The 23015-nt window shown below is 40.8% G+C and overlaps 1 protein-coding gene across 1 annotated transcript in view; it reads left to right on the forward strand.

Moving 5' to 3' along the window:
- The window catches only part of LOC126195300 (uncharacterized), a 195970-nt gene extending 182840 nt beyond the window's left edge, over window positions 1-13130 (forward strand). Inside the window, exon 4 of the mRNA XM_049933854.1 lies at window positions 9794-13130. Coding sequence (XP_049789811.1) covers window positions 9794-11812 — 2019 coding nt within the window. The 3' untranslated portion in view covers window positions 11813-13130. The remainder of the gene's footprint in view (window positions 1-9793) is intronic.
- Window positions 13131-23015: the final 9885 nt, after the last annotated feature.

Genomic DNA, 23015 nt, shown 5'->3' on the forward strand with positions numbered 1-23015 from the left:
CTCAATATACAGATTGAATAACATCGGGGAGAGGCTACAACCCTGTCTCACTCCTTTCCCAACCACTGCTTCCCTTTCATGCCCCTCGACTCTTATAACTGCCATCTGGTTTCTGTACAAATTGTAAATAGCCTTTCGCTCCCTGTATTTTACCCCTGCCACCTTCAGAATTTGAAAGAGAGTATTCCAGTTAACGCTGTCAAAAGCTTTCTCTAAGTCTACAAATGCTAGAAACGTAGGTTTGCCTTTTCTTAATCTTTCTTCTAAGATAAGTCGTAAGGTTAGTATTGCCTCACGTGTTCCAACATTTCTACGGAATCCAAACTGATCTTCCCCGAGGTCCGCTTCTACCAGTTTTTCCATTCGTCTGTAAAGAATTCGCGTTCTTATTTTGCAGCTGTGACTTATTAAACTGATAGTTCGGTAATTTTCACATCTGTCAACACCTGCTTTCTTTGGGATTGGAATTATTATATTCTTCTTGAAGTCTGTGGGTATTTCGCCTGTCTCATACATCTTGCTCACCAGATGGTAGAGTTTGGCCATGACTGGCTCTCCCAAGGCCATCAGTAGTTCTAATGGAATGTTGTCTACTCCCGGGGCCTTGTTTCGACTCAGGTCTTTCAGTGCTCTGTCAAACTCTTCACGAAGTATCTTATCTCCCATTTCATCTTCATCTACATCCTCTTCCATTTCCATAATATTGTCCTCAAGAACATCGCCCTTGTATAGTCCCTCTATACTCCTTCCACCTTTCTGCTTTCCCTTCTTTGCTTAGAACTGGGTTGCCATCTGAGCTCTTGATATTCATACAAGTCGTTCTCTTCTCTCCAAAGGTCTCTTTAATTTTCCTGTAGGCAGTATCTATCTTACCCCTAGTGAGACAAGCCTCTACATCCTTACATTTGTCCTCTAGCCATCCCTGCTTAGCCATTTTGTACTTTCTGTCGATCTCATTTTTGAGACGTTTGTATTCCCTTTTGCCTGCTTCATTTACTGCATTTTTATATTTTCTCCTTTCATCAATTAAATTCAATATTTCTTCTGTTACCCAAGGATTTCTATTAGCCCTCGTCTTTTTACCTACTTGATCCTCTGCTGCCTTCACTACTTCATCCCTCAGAGCTACCCATTCTTCTTCTACTGTATTTCTGTCCCCCAGTCCTGTCAGTTGTTCCCTTATGCTCTCCCTGAAACTCTCTACAACCTCTGATTCTTTCAGTTTATCCAGGTCCCATCTCCTTAAATTCCCACCTTTTTGCAGTTTCTTCAGTTTCAATCTGCAGTTCATAACCAATAGATTGTGGTCAGAATCCACATCTGCCCCTGGAAATGTCTTACAATTTAAAACCTGGTTCCTAAATCTCTGTCTTACCATTATATAATCTATCTTATACCTATTAGTATCTCCAGGATTCTTCCAGGTATACAACCTTCTTTTATGATTCTTGAACCAAGTGTTAGCTATGATTAAGTTATGCTCTGTGCAAAATTCTACAAGGCGGCTTCCTCTTTCATTTCTTCCCCCCAATCCATATTCACCTACTATGTTTCCTTCTCTCCCTTTTCCTACTGACGAATTCCAGTCACCCATGACTATTAAATTTTCGTCTCCCTTCACTACCTGAATAATTTCTTTTATCTCATCATACATTTCATCAATTTCTTCATCATCTGCAGAGCTGGTTGGCATATAAACTTGTACTACTGTAGTAGGCATGGGCTTTGTGTCTATCTTGGCCACAATAATGCGTTCACTATGCTGTTTGTAGTAGCTAACCCACACTCCTATTTTTTTATTCATTATTAAACCTACTCCTGCATTACCCCTATTTGATTTTGTATTTATAACCCTGTAATCACCTGACCAAAAGTCTTGTTCCTCCTGCCACCGAACTTCACTAATTCCCACTATATCTAACTTTAACCTATCCATTTCCCTTTTTAAATTTTCTAACCTACCTGCCCGATTAAGGGATCTGACATTCCACGCTCCGATCCGTAGAATGCCAGTTTTCTTTCTCCTGATAACGACATCCTCTTGAGTAGTCCCCGCCCGGAGATCCGAATGGGGGACTATTTTACCTCCGGAATATTTTACCCAAGAGGACGCCATCATCATTTAACCATACAGTGAAGCTGCATGCCCTCGGGAAAAATTACGGCTGTAGTTTCCCCTTGCTTTCAGCCGTTCGCAGTACCAGCACAGCAAGGCCGTTTTGGTTAATGTTACAAGGCCAGATCAGTCAATTATCCAGACTGTTGCCCCTGCAACTACTGAAAAGGCTGCTGCCCCTCTTCAGGAACCACATGTTTGTCTGGCCTCTCAACAGATACCCCTCCGTTGTGGTTGCACCTACGGTACGGCCATCTGTATCGCTGAGGCACGCAAGCCTCCCCACCAACGGCAAGGTCCATGGTTCATGGCGGAAGGTAAGATTAATATAGAACCGAAAAAAGGTGTAAATAATAAGTGAGAATGCTATGAGTAGCAGCATTACACGAAAGAAAAGTAATTACACCTAAGTCATGTAACATCTCCTTACAAAGTATTACAACACTACAAACATTTTGTGTAATGCATCATTAAGGGCAATACAAGTTAACGTAATATCAGTGGCATCTCCTCGGGTCCGTCCACCTGCACAAGTAACTTCTACGTGCTTTAGTTTAATGATAGACTTGAAGACGTCAATGGTACGATGGTTCATAGGAATGATGTTCTGTCTCCAGTGGTAAGGTGGGCGCAAGACCTGGAACTTACAGTGCAAAGCTGTCCCAAGTATTTTTAGTATCAGAAATTAATAAGTTCTGAACCCCGCAGATAATGGCCTCCTATTCCACTCGACGATATTCCAATACATTATTAAAAAACCGCTAAGGACTTGTGTGTAACTTTGGCCGAGTATCCCAACTGTGCAGAAAATACTGTCGCCACAACAGGAAGATTTTCGCCTGCCTCTATGCATACAGTGACGGAAAAAAAAATCTCAACACAGAGAACAAGTTGAGCGACATATATGAAAGTTGGTAGGCGCGTTTCTACATATGACGTCTATTCAACTTTCTCAACATTTGCATAAGAGAGGCGCCAGTAGCGCCACTGCGAAGATGTAAATCAGGTTTGCTTTAAATACACGCTGTAACGGCACTGATCGTTGATAAGCTTCGAGATTGGACGTGGTGAGTTGATTTTAGCCTAGAATGCTTTTAAGGCGACAAAGAAGCCATTATCAAAACATCACTCAATTTGAACGGGGCTTTATAATAGGGCTACGAGAAGATGGATGTTCCTTCTGCGATATTGCAGGAAGATTTGACAGGAATGTAGTCACTGTAGATGACTGCTGTCAGCGGTGGTCACAAGAATGTACAGTGACAAGAAGACCGAGCTTCGGACGGCCACGTAGCACTGTAGAGAATGAAGATCATCGAGTTCGGCGTATTGCTTTGGCACATTGTACTGCATCAGCAGCAGCAGTTTGAGCAGCATTTGGCACTATAGTGACAGAACGAACTGTTATAAATCGGTTACTTCAAGGACAGCTTCGAGCCAGATGCCCTGTAGCGTGAATTCCACTCACCCGAAACCATAGCCATTTGCGACTTTACTAGTGTCAAGCGAGAACTCATTGGAGAGCAGGATTTTCTGATGAAAGCTGGCTCTGCTTCGGTGACGTGTGTTGGTTAGAAGGAGGCCAGGTGAGAGCCTGGAATCAACCTGACTGCATGTTAGACACACTGGACCCACCACACCTGGAGTTATGGTCTGCAGTGTAATTTCGTATGACAGCGGGAGCACTCTCGTGGTTATCCCACGCAGTCTGACTGCAAATTTGTACGTCAGTCTGGTGATTAGATTTGTTGTGCTGCCATTCATGAACGGCATTCCACGGATTGTTTTCCGATAGCATAAAGCTCGTCTGTTGTGACCCAATACGGCCTACAGAGTGTTGGCTGCTCAATCACCAGATCTGTCTCCAATCGAGCACATACGGGACATCAACGGACGATAACTCCAGCGTCATCCACAAACAGTGTTAACCGCCCGTGTATCGACGTCCCAAGTGCAACAGGCATTCAAATCCATCCCACAAACTGATGTCCTGCACTTGTGCAACACAATCAAGCACGTTGGCATGCTTGCATTCAATATTTTGGTGGCTACATCGGTCAGGCCGGTATTACACTATCAAATTTCTTTGTCAAAGATTTGATTAAAGATGTGATCCAATATTCCGTCCAATATATTTGACAAAGATCTTTGACGTAGCGCTAGAAGGGGTATTACACTGTCATCGAATTTTTCGTCAAAGTTCAAGATGGCTGACAACAACTTGTTATTAACCGCAGCAGTTGTACGTACCCCAATTGCATTGTGTGCACATGCGGAAAAGAAGTGGGGGAAAAATGGAACCATACATACGAGGTTGACAGTCTTAAAAGTCCTAGGATTACAACTTGATAATAAATTCAGTTGGTAGGAGCACACCACAGAACTGCAAAAAGGCCTTAACAAATCTGTATTTGCAATTCGAGTGTTAGCAGACATAGGCAACATAAAAATGAAAAAGCTTGCATTATTTGCCTACTTTCATTCAATAATGTCATATGGGATAATATTTTGGGGTAAATCTTGAAGTCAACCAAAAGTTTTCAGAGTCCAAAAGCGTGTAATACGTATTATTTGTGGAGTAAATTCACGGACGTCCTACAGAAACCTCTTCAAAGAACTGGATATACTACCTACTGCCTCTCAGTATATTTACTTCTTAATGAAATTTGTCCTAAATAATATATCTCTTTTTCCAACAAACAACTCAGTTCATACATACAATACCAGGAACAAAAATGATCTGCACAAGAACTTAAAAGCACTTACTATAGTTCAAAAAGGGGTCAACTACTCAGGAACACTCATCTTCAATAATTTGCCAGGAAACATAAAAAATTTAGTTAGAAATAAAGATCAGTTTAAAAGGAGCCTGAAAAACTTACTACTGGCCAACTCCTTCTACTCCATTGGCGAAATTTTTAATAGGAACAAATGGTGTATTGTATTTATTCATACTATTAGTATTGTTATTTCAGCTTTAAAAAAAATCGACAAGTTCCACATCCACGAGGATCTCCTCAGCACGGATCTATGGAACGAAAAACTAATCTCATCTGGGTGAAGCCGTGGGTTTTACGACGACACGATAAAAGCATTCAACAAAACTTGTTACGTGAGCTTATAGTGGAAGACGTCAAGTCGTACATCAATTACTTAAGAATGGATGAGCATACATTTTTGTATATGCTCAGTGAAGTGTATCCTAATATCACAAAGCACAATATTCACTTAAGAACTGCTACATCTTCAGAAGACAGGCTCACTGTAACACTCTCATTCCTTGCTACAGGAGAGAGTTATGTTATGTTAGGTTAGGTTAGATTAGGTTAGGTTAGGTTAGGTCAGGTCAGGTCAGGTCTCGTCTCCAATCTTCTTAATCTATTTTTGTATTCAGGGTGCCTCACGTTGTAAAGCGTCTCATCAGCTTCAGACATCTTTATTAATTTTGTAGTTGTCGGCACACACCAATTGTATTTACTGGCAATGGTTATAAAAACACTACAGACGACAGAACGCTGCAGCGATGCTAGCGCTCCATGTGGTAACATGTCACATTGCAGTGAACAGAAGACAAGCGGTTTCTTTGATCAAATATACAGCGAGGCCCTAGATTTGATCAAATATTGGACGACATTTGACAAAGTCCCTATTACACTATCAAATATCTTTCACAAAGATATTGGACAAAGATATTGGACAAAGAAATTTGATAGTGTAATACCGGCCTTATTAATGTACTAGCATATTATATTTGCAATAGTTATCTAGCGCTTGCATCAAACTGTAATCTTGCAGTTTTAATCACTTAAATATGTTACCTACATAAATGTATTTTCGAAATTTTATTACTCTATATTAATTGTTTTTTCGAGATGGATTTTTTTCCCTCGGTGTATTTCCACAGATGCGAAACGTGAATTTGTGAAGTTAGACATTTCGTCGAAACTCCACCATTGTGGTTGTAACTAACCAAGAATGCCTGTATGCATTATACCTGCAACACTCGTCTGTTTTACAATGTCAGTTCTTCGTAGGTTCAGTTAGATTGGTTGCAGACAGACAAATTATGTGACTGTCGTATGCTACGTCTTCTTCATCGGCCTCTCAGTGCCCGTGCGCCGCAGTACATCACAACAGAGGTTAAATACTAATCATCTCATCATAATCGAAACACGTAGTCTCACTTATCTAATATCCTACTGGGCTCATCCACATAACAAAAACATTCACAAACTTCATCGACGTTGCGCTGTCCTCCTCTTGCACTTATCCGGACAATGCTGTTCCCTGTTGCTTTTAAGAAGAAACTAAAGCACTTCCTTGTGTTAACTTCAAACTTTCACCAAAAATTAACGTATATCGCCAGTTTCCTTCTGTCGGGCGCTAATGCTCCCGTCTCCCAAGTCAATTCCTTCTCTTATCATTTCTCAGTCAGTCTCAGCACTAAAACTACCTTCTTGTAACTTGTCGTTATTGTTGTACTTTTCATGAACGAATGTGAACTCTACCGTTTTATCTTACTGCTGTTCATTATATGAAGTGTCAAGCAATCATGTTTTAGACTTAGAATGTTGTGTGTTTTTAGGTGTAACTTATTACACTTTTATCGTAATAAATAAAATGCAAAATATGTGCAATACCAGGACAGATGCAAGACAGGGACTGATAACCATAATTTTGTCAGATGAAAGGAATAAATATCAGGTTAAGTAAACAAATGAGTTACGTAAATAACTCTACGGCGAGGCGTAAGCCTCAAGGTCTTTTTTTTTTTAAGTCATCTTCCTTCTGACTGCTTTGATATCTCAATTATGTTAGATTCGATTAGATTAGATTAGATTAGTTTTTCGTTCCATAGATCCGTGCTGAGGAGATCCTCGTGGATGTGGAACATGTCAATTTATTTTTTTTTTAAGCTGAAATAACAAAACTAATAGTATGAATATATACAATACATCACTTGTTTCTATTAAAAAATTCGTCAATGGAGTAGAAGGAGTTGGCCACTAGTAAGTCTTTCAGGCTCCTTTTAAACTGAGCTTTATTTGTAACTAAATTTTTTAGGTTTACTGGCAAATTATTGAAGATGTGTGTTCCTGAGTAGTGGACCCCTTTTTGAACTAAAGTAAGTGCTTTTAAGTCCTTGTGCAAATCATTTTTGTTCCTGGTATTGTATGTATGAACTGAGCTGTTTGTTGGAAAAAGAGATATATTATTTAGGACGAATTTCATTAATGAGTAAATATACTGAGAGGCAGTAGTTAGTATACCCAGTTCTTTGAAGAGGTTTCTACAGGACGTCCGTGAATTTAATCCACAAATAATACGTATTACACGCTTTTGGACTCTGAAAACTTTTGTTTGACTTGAAGAGTTACCCCAAAATATTATACCATATGACATTATGGAATGAAAGTAGGCAAAGTATGCAAGCTTTTTAATTTTTATGTCGCCTATGTCTGCTAACACTCGAATTGCAAATACAGGTTTGTTAAGGCGTTTCTGCAGTTCTGTGGTGTGCTCCTACCAACTGAATTTATTATCAAGTTGTAATCCCAGGAATTTAAGACTGTCAACCTCTTCTATCTGCTCTTCTTCGTTGTTGTTGGATGTATTCCAGCCTTTGTCTTCCCTGACAGTTTTTACCCTCTGCAGCTCCCTCTTATACCATAGAAGTTGTTCCCTAATGTCTTAAGATATATCCTCTCCCTTCTTCTCACCGTTGCTTTCCATCCGCCTCGATAGCTGAGTGGACAGCCGGCACGGTAGCTCAGCGTGTTCGGTCAGAGGGTTAGCTGCCTCTCTGTAATAAAAAAAAAACTGAGTTCACCGATCAACAACGAACTAAAACGGGTGTCTTACGACGTCCGCCCCGTGCAGATGTAACGAACGAAACCGAACAAAGTTAGATTAAAAAAAAATGTGGTCAGCGTGAAGGATTCCCGTCCTACGGGCCCGTGTTCGATTCCCGGCTGGGTCGGGGATTTTCTCCGCTCAGGGACTGGGTGTTGTGCTGTCTTCCTCATCATTTCATCCCCATCCTACGCGCAGGTCGCCAATGTGGCGTTTAATGTAATAAGACCTGCACCAAGGCGGCCGGAATTTCCCCGTAAGCGGCCTCCCGGTCATTGACACCAAACGCTCATTTCAGTTTTACCGTTGCTTTCCGTATGTTCCTCTCTTCACCGATTAATCGAAGAGCCAGCTCATCGATTATCAGCCCACCTAATTTTCAGCATCCTTCATCTTTCAAATGATACGATTCTCTTCTGTTCCGGTTTTTCCACTGTCCATGATTCACTACCATACAACGTTGCACCCCAAATTTCTTCCTTAAGGGAGGTAGGATGTCAAAAGGACCGACTTGGAGCAGGAGAGGCACCACAGGACATTTTAATTTCCACTGTCTATACTTTTACAAATAAATTCATAAAACTTTAACAGCATGACCAGGAAAGATTCAGGATTCATATTCATAGCAGTGGAAGCTCAAAAATGTAACAAAACACATTTTTTTTTACATGTGAAATTTCATCATTTTTTCACTTACTGCATTTGTTGCTATAGGTACGCTTTTCTTCCTAAGTAAGAGAGATTCTTCGATGACTTTTGCACAGCATACAAACCATAGTTACAGGTGTATGAAACTCTAGAAGTTATTTAATTTATGAAAAAATGAATGAACTGTTACATTTTAAACATCATGTTTAGAAAAAATTCAAGTTTTATAGTTAATTATTTCAATATCTTCCACAGTTTTTTAATAGATTTGGAAAATTCTAGAGTTTCATACACATGTAACTACTGTTTGTATGCTATGAAAAGTTCATCGAAGAATCTCTCTTACTTAGGAAGAAAAGTGTACCTATAGCAACAAATACAGCCAGTAATAAGTGCAAAAATGATGAAATTTCACATGTAAAAAAAAGGTATTTTGCTACGTTTTTGAATACTGTGATGAGTGTGAGTCCTCAATCCTTCCTGGTCATAGTGACAAAGTTTTATGAATTTATTTGTTAAAGTATAGACAGTAGAAATTAAAATATCCTGCCGTGACTCTCCTGCTGCAAGTCGGCCCGTTTGACGTCCTACCCCCCCCCCCCCTTAAATAAAAGCCTAGGCTTGACACAGTCAGCCGGCCTGGGTGGCCGAGCGCTTCTAGGCGCTACAGTCTGGAACCGGGCGACCGCTACAGTGGCAGGTTCGAATCCTGCCTCGGGCATGGATGTGTGTGATATCCTTAGGTTAGTTACTCGTAGATTTAAGTAGTTCTAAGTTCTAGGGGACTGATGACCTCAGCAGTTAAGTCGCAAAGTGCTCAGAGACATTTGAACCATTTTGACACAGTCAGAATTCTTGAGGAATGGAATGCCCTCTTTGCTGCTAGTCTGCTTTTTATGTCCTCCTTGCCTTCGTCCGCCATGTGTTATTTTGCATCCAAGGTAGCAGAATTCCTTAACTTCACCTACATCTTTGTTACCAATTTTTATGTTAGTCTATCGCTAATCTGATTTTTACAACTCTTAATTACTTTCGTCATTCCGCGTTTTATCCTGCAACGGCATTCAGTATTTATTACACTGTTCAGTTCGTTCAACAGATCTTGTAATTCTTCTGTTCTTTTGCTGAGGACACCAGTGTCCTCACCCCTGACATATCGATGACTTCCTGTCGCAGGTGCCGGTGCTGCGACCTCGCCAGCCCACGCCGCTGCCGCCGCCCGTCGCCACCACTGCTGACGCGGCTCCACCGACTGCCCCGCAGTCGTCACAGGCTCAGCTGGAATCCCGGCGCGACGTCTTTGACCAGTTCCTCAAGATCGTAGACGCGTCCAAGTTCGGCTCGAACCACCACTACTCTTCGCTGCCGGCCTCGTACTACCCGTCGCCCTTCTACCACAAGCCGTCGGCGCCGCCGATGCGGCCGCCGTACACCATGCTGATGCCACCGCCCCCGCCGCCCCCGACGGCCTCGGCGCTGGCGCGGCCGACGCAGGGCCAGACGTCGGTGTCGCTGCAGCACGCCAACCTCGTGTACCACGCGTCGACGACGCAGCCGCTGCAGCAGGCGCTCGACTGGAAGGAGGGCAAGACGCAGCTGGCCACTGTAGCCGCGGCGCCGCCCACCGCGGCCGCCCCCACGCGGCCCCCCGCCGCCCACGACGCCGTGGATCTCTCCTCGCTGCTGCAGAGCCTGCTGCGCGACGAGGCGACGCCGGTCACCGGCGTCGCTCCCCAGTCCGACGCCTTCACCGCAACGACGCCACCTGCCACTCCTACCACGACTGTCACCACGTGTGCCACCCCCGTGGCTACGACCGTGGCTTCCTTGACCACTGACCCTCTGTTTTCTCATTACAAGCAACCGGCGGAACCACTTCGGGGGCCCATGTACCTCATAATCCAAGGCCACTCCAAAGTGAAGACGTACGGCGCCGCCAATAAGCACCAGCACAGCTACCACGGAATTCCAATCCAGAACTCCAACGACATCCAGCAGGAGCAGGACATGGAGACTGACCGATCTGGTCGTGCAGTCGATGACGAGGTCTACAGTGTGGCATCTTCGTACGAATCAAACACCATCGGTACGGGGCAGGATGATACACTCAGAAGAACGCCGCGTTCGTCCACAGAATACGTCAACGACGTCTTCGATGACACTGGGCCATCTAAGCCAGCGAGAGCTCGTCGCAAGAAGCGAGCTGCTGATGATATCAGCGACGAACTTAAGCCTCCAGCCGAAACCACCTCTGGCCAAGATAATGTGCCTCGAGTCACAACACAGCCCAAAGTTCTGCAGCGAAGTGGTAAAGCAAATCCCAAGAAAGTCACCAGCATAACATCTAGAGCTGATATCTTCCGGAAGCGGAGACTGATAGGTATGAAGACATTTAGGCGGGTGCACAGCGCTGTAGAGGCTACCACTCGCGAAATCAAAGCAATCTTGAAACAAAATCGTCAAATGTCGAAGCAGCTCCAAAATTTACCAGGTTACCAACAGCGTTCATCTGGAATAAAAGCAGCCGCTGCTCCTGAAAATGTGATGGCAGAGGCGACTTTCAAAGAAATTGAGGCCATATTACGAGAAAATCGTGAGATGTCACGGCAGTTTGGTACATTACCTGGATATGCAACACAGTCAGGAACAACATCACTCATGGAAATTCCATTACGTCGTTCTGGGACCATATCGTCGAAAGAGAACCCCCAGACAGAAACAATCCATTCGCATAGAAATAAACGTCAGCTTCTAGAAGTTTCTGAAGAACACCCTGGTGTCACTACCGATGATGCGTCTGCTGCGACAGAGAATGCTACCACTTACGACGGTTCCGACGGACACGATGAACAGCTCCTTCGGTATAACAGTGCCAAACCAGAAAGTGAAGTTACAACTGAAATTGAACCAGCGTCCATTGGTCCTGACAGTCAGCTGACTATACAACAGGAACAGTGGACGACGCCAGAGACTGTTATTTCTCCAACGAGAACTGTAACCAACGACGACAAAGAAGTTGAGTCTTCGAAGGGGAGACAGGTATTAGAGGAACTAGGGGAGCTGATTCCACTAGATGAAGACACAGCGGAAGAGCTGCTGCAGGGTCTCTTAGTCCAGCAAGGTCAAGGATCTGGAGCTGGTGCCGTCATTGCTTCTTCGCTAGCGAAAATTCTTGATGTGGAAAGCCGTACTTGAAGACATGTATCTTCATTAAAAATATATCAGGCCAACAAGCTTTCCTAACGCCTCTCAATGCTGGATACATACATATCGTCTCGGGACAATACACGCCTGGTATCAAAATACATTCATTGAGACTGTGACCTGTTTGTTTCGCTTAAATCTTAATGCCTATGGTGTTTTTACCAGAGAGTTACTCTCCGTTTTAAGACGAAACAAATGTGAGACTGAATTCGTCAACACTCAAGAAGTGTTTTTGATGCATTTTTCCTTATTTTTTTATACTAAATAATAAACTAAGCGAGAAATACGAAACTACATTCCCACCGCATTTTTCTGTTACTGTATGCATATCAACGACTACACTGTCACGTCACTGCAGCCCCACTTCTCTGCTCATTCAGTGCTGAGGTTCCACCTCACTCACTCACTCACTCACACACACACACACACACACACACACACACACACACACACACACTGAGAACAGCTACACCCGCCCCTTTAGTTGTCATGTTCGCACCTATTATTGGGCAAGTAGTTCGCGTGTGTGTGAAATTATGTAAGGCAAGGGAACAAAACTGATGTTATAAATAAAACAGTCCATTTAAGACCTATGGTACACAATACTTACGAAGTTGGCATTTATTGGTTTGTTGTTTGGCTCCAAGGTAAAAATTGAATTTTATCATCAACATAAATGTTCACAATACCGCAAGCTTGGTGAGTGAGGTGTCATACAATTTTCAAAAACAACAACGAATACAGCAGTTACAGTTTTGTTCACTGCTTGCTAGTAACCGGCACTATTATTGCTAGTAAACAAGAATCAGATTACAAATATGAACAACAGGAGAGAATATTATGAAATAACATAAATATTGACAGTTTAGTGGCTCTTTCGATGCTATATCACAATTTTCTTCATCTTGTTTTGTTTTCGATAGTAAGTTTAAAATAATACCTTGTCATGGATCCCTTTGGAGCTACCTCAACTCCCATTCACAGTTGCATCATCAAAAGACATTATTAGTACATGTGGTGTCTCGTACATGTCTTGTCTCATCTAGTGATCATTCCATACTTCAACAAATCACAAAGAACATTCACTGCTTGTCACAGCACATTATCATTGGAGTGTATCTAACCATACCTCTCCCATTAAAATTTTTGTTATGCTTGTTATGTTAAGTATGAATTTTATTTATTTAAATTATTTAAAACTGTTTTATGTAGTTTGTTTCAATATGAACGTGATTTTAATATTTATTGATATAGTAAAATTACAAGTTGTTTCATTTTTATTGATTAAAGTACCTGATACTTCAAACAACGCCAGATATCTTTTGAAACAAAGTTCTCCTCTTCAGAAGAAACAATAGAAGAATAAATCATTGAGTACAACACAAAACACAGCAATACAGGAAGTTTTGTGTGATTATTGAGAATTGCAAATTATTTTGTGAATATTTTTGTAAATGTTTCAATAAATTAATGGTTACAGATAAAATCTTCAGCTATAATTCACTTTGCATCAGTGTGAAAAATGTTTCAATGTTGCTTTCAACTCTTTAATATTCCTTTATGACAAAATGTAAATTTTAGTTCATTTAATAGCTTTTATATGATCAAAGTTTTATTCTGTCTTTATACATACTGTAATAGTACAAAGTCTAGAGCTGCAAATAACTATCGATTTATGGGTGAAAATTTAGACACAACAGCAACCAGCTAAAATTAAAGTGTCATAATTTGCATATATGATTGATTATTGATGATTTCTTCTATCAATAACAGGATATAACAGTACCAGATAGGTAACTCACAAAGTACATACACAAACAGAACCTTATCTCTGTATATATTGAAGTCTCACATATAGTATGATTCCAAATACATACTAAATTTCGCATTTTCAATCATGTGGCAGAAGTATGGATCATGTAGTGCATCGACTACATAAGGATTACTCTGTGTAATTCATATAACATTGATTCTATTATTGTAGCTGTAACCTCAGTTTAATCTTACATGAAAACAAATTGCACTGCAAGTTCATTTAATAATGAATCAACATTCTATGTTATCTTAGTTCATATAATAAAAAAAGTTTTGTGGTGCTGACATTATTGCCAAAAATGTGAATCACACAACGTATAGCAAACACAATTACAACAAGTATTTATGATCTCTCGTAGTTGAGATCAATCTTTTAGATGTTTACTAAAGAAATGGCAGTTTCCAGCTTAATTATGTTAATGGAAATAATGACAATAAGTCTCTACAATTGATTATTAATATCACATTATTTAAACAAGGAAATTATTTAGTGTTTTATTGAATGAAGACGCTCAATGCTTTAACAAAAGAAATTACTACATGGATCAGTTTCAAAGATTGTAGTTTTTAACTGCATTGAGCAAATTTAATTTGTTGTAACGCCGGAAAATAACTGTGCTTAGTAAATATGAGGTCATGTAGAAGAATATGTTATTTTATTCTATTACAACAATTGGAGTAATTCTTTTGCTCACAAGATATTGATCAGTGGGGTGATTATCGTTCAAGAAATTGGTAGTTTGTGTACATATGTTAAAAATAATTTAATTAGGGATGCTGTCTGAATCACAACGTCATATATGAGTACATGTATTGTTCCCCCTGAGGGTAGCAGTGTCATCAGTGAATCTTGTCACTGACATCCTCTCACCACAAATTTAAATGCCAGAAAGATTGCATCCATATTGTACACCCTATTTAATCTGAGAACTTCGTCCTTGGTTTTCCGTTCTCATTGTTCCTTCTTGGTTGTTATACATATTGCACAATTCTCGTATTTCCCTATCGTTTACAATAAGTTTTCTGAGGAATTCTAACATCCTGCTCTATTTTACATCGTCGAAAGCTTTCTGTAGGTCGACAAATTCTATGAATGTGTCTTGATTTTTCTTAAGTCCTGCTTCCATTATCAAGTGCAACGTCAAAAATGCCTCTCTTGTGCCTTTGCCTTGCCTAAAACCAAACTGATAGTCATCTAACAGATTTTTAGTTTCCTTCTCCATTCTTCTGCACATTACTCTCGTCAGCAACTTATGTACAAGAACTGTCAAGCTGATTGGGCGATAATTCTCGCACTTATCTGCCCCTGCTGTCTTCGAGGTGTGGGATTATGATTTCGCGGAAGTCTGATGGCATATCTCCAGTCTCATAGATTCTACACTCAAATTTAAATAGTCTTTTGGGTGGCACTTGCTCAATGATTTTACAAATTATGAAGGATTGTCTATTCCTTCTGTCTTACTTGATTTTAAGACTCCAAAGCTCTGTTAAACACTGACTCTAATACATAATCCTTAATGTCTTCCAAATTGACTCAGATTTCTTCCTCCACCACATGAACAAGCAGGTGTTGACTCTCTTAGAGGCCTTGGATGTATTCTTTCCACCTAAACGCTGTCTCTTCTGCGCTTGACAGTGGAATTTTTTCCTACAGCCATTTCGCCTTGGCTTCCCTCCAATTCCTATTTATTTCAGTCGTAAGTGACTTATATCCCTCTATTTTTGTCTTTCCCTGAACGTTTCTGAACTTTCTTCTTTCGTTTGTCAACTGAAGTATTTACTTTATCTACCAAGATTTGTTCACAGTTTTCTTCCTTGCACCTATGTTTATCTGTCCTGCTTCTGTCATTGTCCTCTTCAGCTGAACTGCTTACTGTGGCATTCATTACCGTACTATTTACAGCTTTAGATAACTTCAAAAACAACTCATCATGCCTCAATAGTTCAGTATCCCACTTCCATCTACATTGATTCTTCTGAACGATTCTCAATCTATTAGTCATCATTATTACAGATCTGATTCTGTATAAGCTCTTCAATGGAATATCTTACATCGCAATCTCTGGCTATCATGTAATCCAGCTGGAATTTTCCTGCATTTACATGCCTTCTCAAGTACATCTCTTGTAATTTTTGATCAGTGTAAGCGTCCTTTTTTAAATTTTTCTTTTGAGTCATTAATCTTGTGACCCGTTTGATGCGGCCGGCTACGAATCCTCCTCCTACGCCAAATTTTTCATCTTACAGTAGCACTTGCAACCTACGTCCTCAGTTATCTGCTGAACGTATTCCAGTCTCTTTCTTGCTCTACAGTTTTTACACTTTGTAGCTCCTTCAAGTACCATTCCCTGATGTTTTAACAGATGTCTCATCATCCCGTCTCTTGGTCTTGTCGTGTTTTCCATTTATTCCTCTCTTTTCCGTATACTTCCTTCCTCTCCAATTACGCACATAACCTCATCATTCCTTATCAGTCCACCTAATTTTCAACATTCGGCTGTAGCACCACTTCTCAACGCTTCGATTCTCTTCTGTTTCCGTTTTTCTGCAGCCCTTGTTTCAGTACCATGCAGTTCTGTGCTCCACACGAACGTTGTTAGAAATTTCTTCCACAAATTAAGGGTTATGTTTGATACTAGTAGACTTGTCTTGGCCGGGAATGCCCTTTTTGCCAGTGTTAGTCTGCTGTTGATGACCTCCTTGCTCCGTCCGTCGTGAATTATTTTGCTGCCCAGGTAACATAATTTCTTAACTTCTTCTGCTTCGTGAATACCAGTTCTGATGTTAAGTTTCTCTCTGTTCTCACTTCTGCTACTACTCATTACTTTCGTCACTTTTTAGTTGCGCACAGCCACGTTCTTCACTCATTAGACCGTTCATTCCATTCGACTGATCCCGTAATTCTTCTTCACTTTCACTGAGGATAGCGAAGTAGTCAGCGAATCTTATCGTTGATATCCTTTCACCCCGAGTTTGAAACCTATTCATAAAACTTTATTTTGTTTCTGTCACCGAACTTTCTATGTAAAGGTTGAACAATAGTCCGAGCACTTCTTTTTTGGTCTTCCAGTCATATTCTTCCCTATCAGTTCTTGTACATATTGTATACAAAACCGTCTATTCCAATAGCATACCCGTATTTTTCCCGGAGTATCGAACAACTTGTACCGTTTTACACAGTCGTACGCTTTTTCCAGGTCGACAAATCCTATGAACGTGTCTTCATTTTTCTTTAGTCTTGCTTCCTTTTTCAATCGCAACGTCATAACTGCGTCTCTGATGTCCTTACTTTTCCTAAAGCCGAACTGATCGTCAACTAACAGATCGTCAATTTTCTTCTTTATACTTCTGCATATTATTCTTGTCAACAACTTGGGTGCAAGAGCTGTTAAACTGATTGTGCAATAATTCTCGTACTTGTCGGCCCTTGCAATTTTCGAAATTGTGTGAATGATATTGTTCCGAAAGTCCGATGGTATATCACAAGTCTCATACATTCTACACACCAACGTGAATAGTCATTTTCATGCCACTAAAGTGATTTTAGAAAGTCTAATGGGATGTTATCCATCCCTTCTGCCGCACTTGATCGTAAGTCGTCCAAAGCTCTTTTAAATGCAAATTCTAATAATGGATCCCCTATCTCTAAACTGTCGACTCCTGTTTCTTCTCTGTCTCGTCATCAGGAGAGTCCTCCCCCTCACAGAGGCCTTCAATGTAGTCTTTCCAGCCATCCCCTCTCGCCTATGCATTTACCGTTGGATTTCCCATTGCACTTCTCTTGTTTTTAATTTCATCAAAGGCTGTTTTGATTTTTCTACATCCTGAGTCAGTCCTTCCGACAATCTTTACTTTTTCGATGTCTTCACATCCTTCGTGCAGCCATTTAGTGTAAGCTTTCCTGGAATTGCTATTTATTTCATTCCTAAGTGACTTGTATTTCTGTATTCCTGAACTTCCCTGAACTTTTCTATACTTCCTTCTTTTGGCGACCAACTGAAGTATTCTTTTCTATTATTCACGGTTTCTTCGCAGTTACCTTCTTTGTACCGATGGTTTTCTTTCCAATTTCTGTGATGGCCATTTTTAGATATGTGCATTCCTCTTCAACTGAGCTGTCTACTGACCTATTCATTATCGCAGTATCTATATCCTCAGAGAACTTCAAGCGTGTCTCTTAATTCCCTAGTACTACCGTATCACACTTCTTTGCTCACTGATTCTTCCTGACTAGACTCTCACATTTCAGGCTACGCTTCATCATTGCTAAATCGTTGCCTGAGAATATGTTTGCTTATGGTTACGCTCCACAACCCTTTATATGATTTCGAAATCTCTGCCTGACCATGCTGTAATCTAACTGCAATCTTTCCGTACCTCGCGGCCTTTTCAAGTGTGATTCCTACTATTGTGATCCTTGAACAGAGTATTTGCTATTAGTAGTTGAAATTTATTGCAGAACTCATTCTTACTCCTCTTTCATTCTCAGGCCTATATTCTCTCCTAACCCTTTCTTCTACTCCTTCCCCTATAATCGCATTCCAGAACCCCATTTTTATTAGATTTTCACCTCACTTAACGTACTGAATTACCCGTTCAATATTCTCATATACTTTATCTCTTAATCTTCCGCTTGCAACGTCGGCAGGTGTATCTGAGTCACTGTGGTCGATGTTGGTTTGCTGTCGATTCTGATGAGAACAACCCTATCACTGAACTGTTCGCAGTAACTCAATCTTTGCCCTACCTTCCAATTCGTAACAAATCTACCGTTGAGGCATTTTCTGCTTTTGTTGATATTATCCTGTGTTCGTTTGACGAGAAATAGTTGTCTTCTTTCCATTTCACTTTACTGATCCCCACAATATCTAGACTGAGACTTGGCATTACTCCTTTCAGACTTTCTGGTTTCCCTACCACCCACAACTTCTGAAATTCCACTTCCGACTCGTAGAATTTCTTTGATTATCCTTTTTTCATTGTCACCTCATGAGCCCCCTTCCCAAGGTCTCTCTGGGAGACTAATTCCCAATCTTTTGCTAATGCAGAGATCATCTTGACACTTTCTCAGCTACAAGCCATATGTCCCGTTGATATGCATCATGTGCTTTAATATAGTGGTTGCCATTGTCTTCTGGATCCTCGTGTCGCTGAACTTTGTTGACTCTTCGCCATTTTTTAAGCCATTTCCCACCCCAAGGGCAAGAGGTTATCCTGAAACTCTGTGCGTTCCTCCATCCTCTTTGACGAGGCCGTCGGCAGACCAAGTGTGGCTCATAACGGAAGTTTTCAGCTGCTGTCGCTGATAATTTTTATTCGAAATCTATGTTGTGGCTGGAAGTGAACAGCAGAATCCTAGTAAGAATTTTCTGAGCCATTATATATAGTTGCCATTCGTCGAGCTCGCATTTCCATATTTTTTTTTCTGTTTCCTCTCATTGTTATATTTCCCTTACTGTGTCTGAATAACGTAGTACTGACCATGGACTCCTCAGAGCACATAACACTTGACAACATTTCCTTGGTGTATGTGGTAATAGCATCATATACTCCTAAATGAAGAGAAAAATATACCCAGTCTACAAATCTTGAGCTTTATGTGGATTATGCGGATAGGGACCAGACAGCTGGCGTAAATACTAAAGATAAAATGATCAGATCATTTTCATACATGTGAACAAGGAAACCGTAAAGAGAATTTGGAAAGATTCGTCTGATACTGAGTTAATGAGATAATGCCGTCATTGTCATAAACAGAATCGAAATGAGACAATGAATGACATCGTTTAGACCAGAATACTAGTCTTCAGGTCCATGTTTCCACGCACTGGATGCTGGAGAAGATGTTTTCTCTCAAATGACCTAAGTACTGCTAGTAGCACAGTCCGTCTTATCAGATAAAAGTGTCGTTGTTATGTTACTCCTGTACGTGACTTTTATGTAACCTTCGTCTTTTGAAAAACTCGATCACTAAATGCGTAATACTTGCAATTAGTGTACCGCTAGAATGACATTGTTTCAGAAAACAAATGCGATAAACCTGTGCCAGGCTATTTTTAGGAAGTAATTAGAAATTCTTGGAAGTAAGCCAAATACAAAATACATACGTCATTTTAAAAGGAAAGTCTCTATTATTTTAGTATACAAAAAGTCCAAAAAATAAATGTTCGTCATTTTGTGGGTCCGCTCCTCTTAATAAACCAGCCTGCGTACAAGAGGGAGCAGTTTACAAAATCGTATGAAACAGAAACACTTACAACTATAAATTTTCATACATTAAATGTGACTTCTTGGTGTGGAGTACTAAACAACCAAGACCTATTGTTCTGATATATCAAGATAATATTAAGAAACAGCTAGCAGAATCCAAGAACGCAACAAAGGCGTAAAATATTTTCGCAGTCCATAAAAATTTCTATATAAAATCTATTGGATTGGTGCGTAAGTTAGTGGCGTTTTTGCTTTTAATGCTAGTATTTCGTTTGCTGTGAGTTTATTTGTCGATAGTCACTTTTTATTTGTAGTTCACTATTGCTATCTGAGCTTACACAATGTCATTTTCTCATTTGGAAGTAGTGAGCGGAGCTGCGGACGTTGAAAATGGAGTGTCAACTGGAGAAATCAGAATATTTCCGACAGATTCTTCTGTAGAGGGGTGACAGCACAGAAGGCAGCCAGAAACATTTGCCTCGTGTGTGGGACAGTGCACTGGACAGAGCACGGCAAGATAATAATTTTTTCGTTTTAAGGAAGATCGTTTTGAAATTAATGACTCCCCATGTTCAGGAAGACCTCCTGGGTTCGATGAAGACCGTTTGAACGTATTAATCCACAATGATCCACGTGATATACTAGAGCACTGGCAAATGTGATGACCTGTGATCATTCCACGATCGTGCGACAACTGCATGCAACGGGGAAGGTTAAAAAACTCGGTGTACAGGTACGGCATGCTCTAAGCCAAAATCACAAAAATCTGCGGTTGGCCATATGTGCATCTCTGCTTGATGGTCATCAACTGGCTAGTCAACAACACCGATCTTTGCTATCCTGTATCGTTATTGGCGACGAAAAATGGTGTTTTAGAGCTAACGTAGGGAAAGAGGAATGGTTGAGCCCAAATTTCTCTGGCGGACCAGCGAAGCTGTGGAATACTACGAATTTCTTATCCGAGGTGTAATCATAACCGTTGACATTTACTGTCAACAACTGAAACGTCTTGCAGCCGCGATCCAGGAACGACGACCAAGAATACTGCGTGAAGTGATGATACTCCGCGATAACGCCCACCTGTATTCTGCTAGACTGTCAAAAAACACTGTACAGGAGTTGGATTTAGGAGTCATTCCGAGCCCACCATATTCCCCTGATCTTTCCCCCTCAAATTTTCATCTTTTCCCTTCTCTATCTAACAGCATTGAAGGAACTTCCTTCCAGATGAAAATGCTTCTCCAACCATGGCTCGATGAGTACCTCGCCTCGAAACTACGTGATTTCTACACTGGCGGGATTGAGAAGTTACCCCAGTATTGGCAGACTGTTGTAAATAGTGAAGGAGAATATATCATTGATATCTAAACTCTCTGTTAGGTACATCTGTTGCGTTTATTAAACTTGTGGAAAAACGCTACGAACTTGTGCACCAACCTAAAGCTGCATAAATGAAATTAACATTGCGAGAGGACGATTTATGTCTTAGTGTGATGCCTGTTATTATGAATATTAAATTTAGTTTCTTGTCTGGTCTATAATGCTCCAGCAGAACCTGTAATCATGTGCCACAAACGTACACAATCCGATTCAACATTCATGGAGAAGCCACTTCCAGACAGCGTTTAGTACATCTATGATAGGTTATTCACTCGTTGGTCGATTACTGTTGAGCAATACACATAATTATCGTAATTCACAGATCCTCACACGTAAGCTGAATGGTCATTTCCGATACGAAAAAAATGGACTATGGTACAGACCCACCACTACCCCCCCCCCCTCCCTTCCTTGAAACACGAAATAACATGTGTCAATTGTACCATCTTATTTACCTGTTGAATATAACAGTTAGTTCAGTTTCGTAAATAATGAAAGTTCACACCACAAATGATAGACATTTAAAGGGTGCCGTAAAGCGTTTTTCACTTAATCGGTCCTATAGTCATTTTTTCATTTTAGCATGTTATAGTCATTGTCGTGCATCTACTTCAAGAATGTAGATAATATTGTTGTTTGTTGTGGTCATCAGTCCAGAGACGTTTGATGCAGCTATCCATGTTACTCTATCCTGTGCAAGCTTCTTCATCTCCCAGTACCGACTGCAACCTACATCGTTCTGAACCTGCTTACTGTATTCAACTCTAGGTCTCCCTCTACGATTAACACCCTCCACGCTGCCCTCCAATACTAAATTGGTGATCCCTTGATGCCTCAGAACATGACCTACCAACCGATCCCTTCTTCTAGTCAAGTTGTGCCACAAATTTCTCTTCTCCCCAATTCTATTCAGTACCTCCTCATTAGTTATGTGATTTACTCATCTGATCTTCAGCATTCTTCTGTAGCACCACATTTTGAAAGTTTCTCCTCAGCATCACCCGATGTAATTCGACTACATTCCATTACCCTCGTTTTGCTTTTGATGATGTTCATCTTAAATCCTCCTTTCAAGACAATGTCCATTCCGTTCAGCTGCTCTTCCAGGTCCTTTGCTGTTTCTGACAGAATTACAGTGTCATCGGCAAAGCTCAAAGTTTTTATTTCTTCTCCGTGGATTTTAATTCCTACTCCGAATTTTTCTTTTGTTTCCTATACCGCTTGCTCAATATACAGATTGAATAACATCGGGGATAGGCTACACCTCTGTCTCACTCCCTTCCCAACCACTGCTTCCCTTTCATGCCCCTCGACTCTTATTACTGCCATCTGGTTTCTGTACAAATTGTAAATAGCCTTTCGCTCCCTGTATTTTACCCCTGCCACCTTCAGAATTTGAAAGAGAGTATTCCAGTCAACATTGTCAAAAGCTTTCTGTAAATCTACAAATGCTAGAAACGTAGGTTTGCCTTTCCTTAATCTATCTTCTAAGATAATTCGTAGAGAGTATTCCTCACATGTTCCAATATTTCTACGGAATCCAGACTGATCTTCCCCGAGGTCGGCTTCCATCACTTTTTCCATTCGTCTGCAAAGAATTCGTGTTAGTGTTTTGCAGCCGTGACTTTTTAAACTGATAGTTCGGTAATTATCACATCTGTCAACACCTACTTTCTTTGAGAGTGGAATTATTATGTTCTTCTTGAAGTCTGAGGGTATTTCGCCTGTCTCATTCATCTTGCTCACCAGATGGGAGAGTTTTGTCGGGACTGGTTCTCCCTAGGCTATC

The sequence above is a fragment of the Schistocerca nitens genome, chromosome 7 (assembly GCF_023898315.1).
Source record: "Schistocerca nitens isolate TAMUIC-IGC-003100 chromosome 7, iqSchNite1.1, whole genome shotgun sequence".
NCBI lineage: Eukaryota > Metazoa > Arthropoda > Insecta > Orthoptera > Acrididae > Schistocerca > Schistocerca nitens.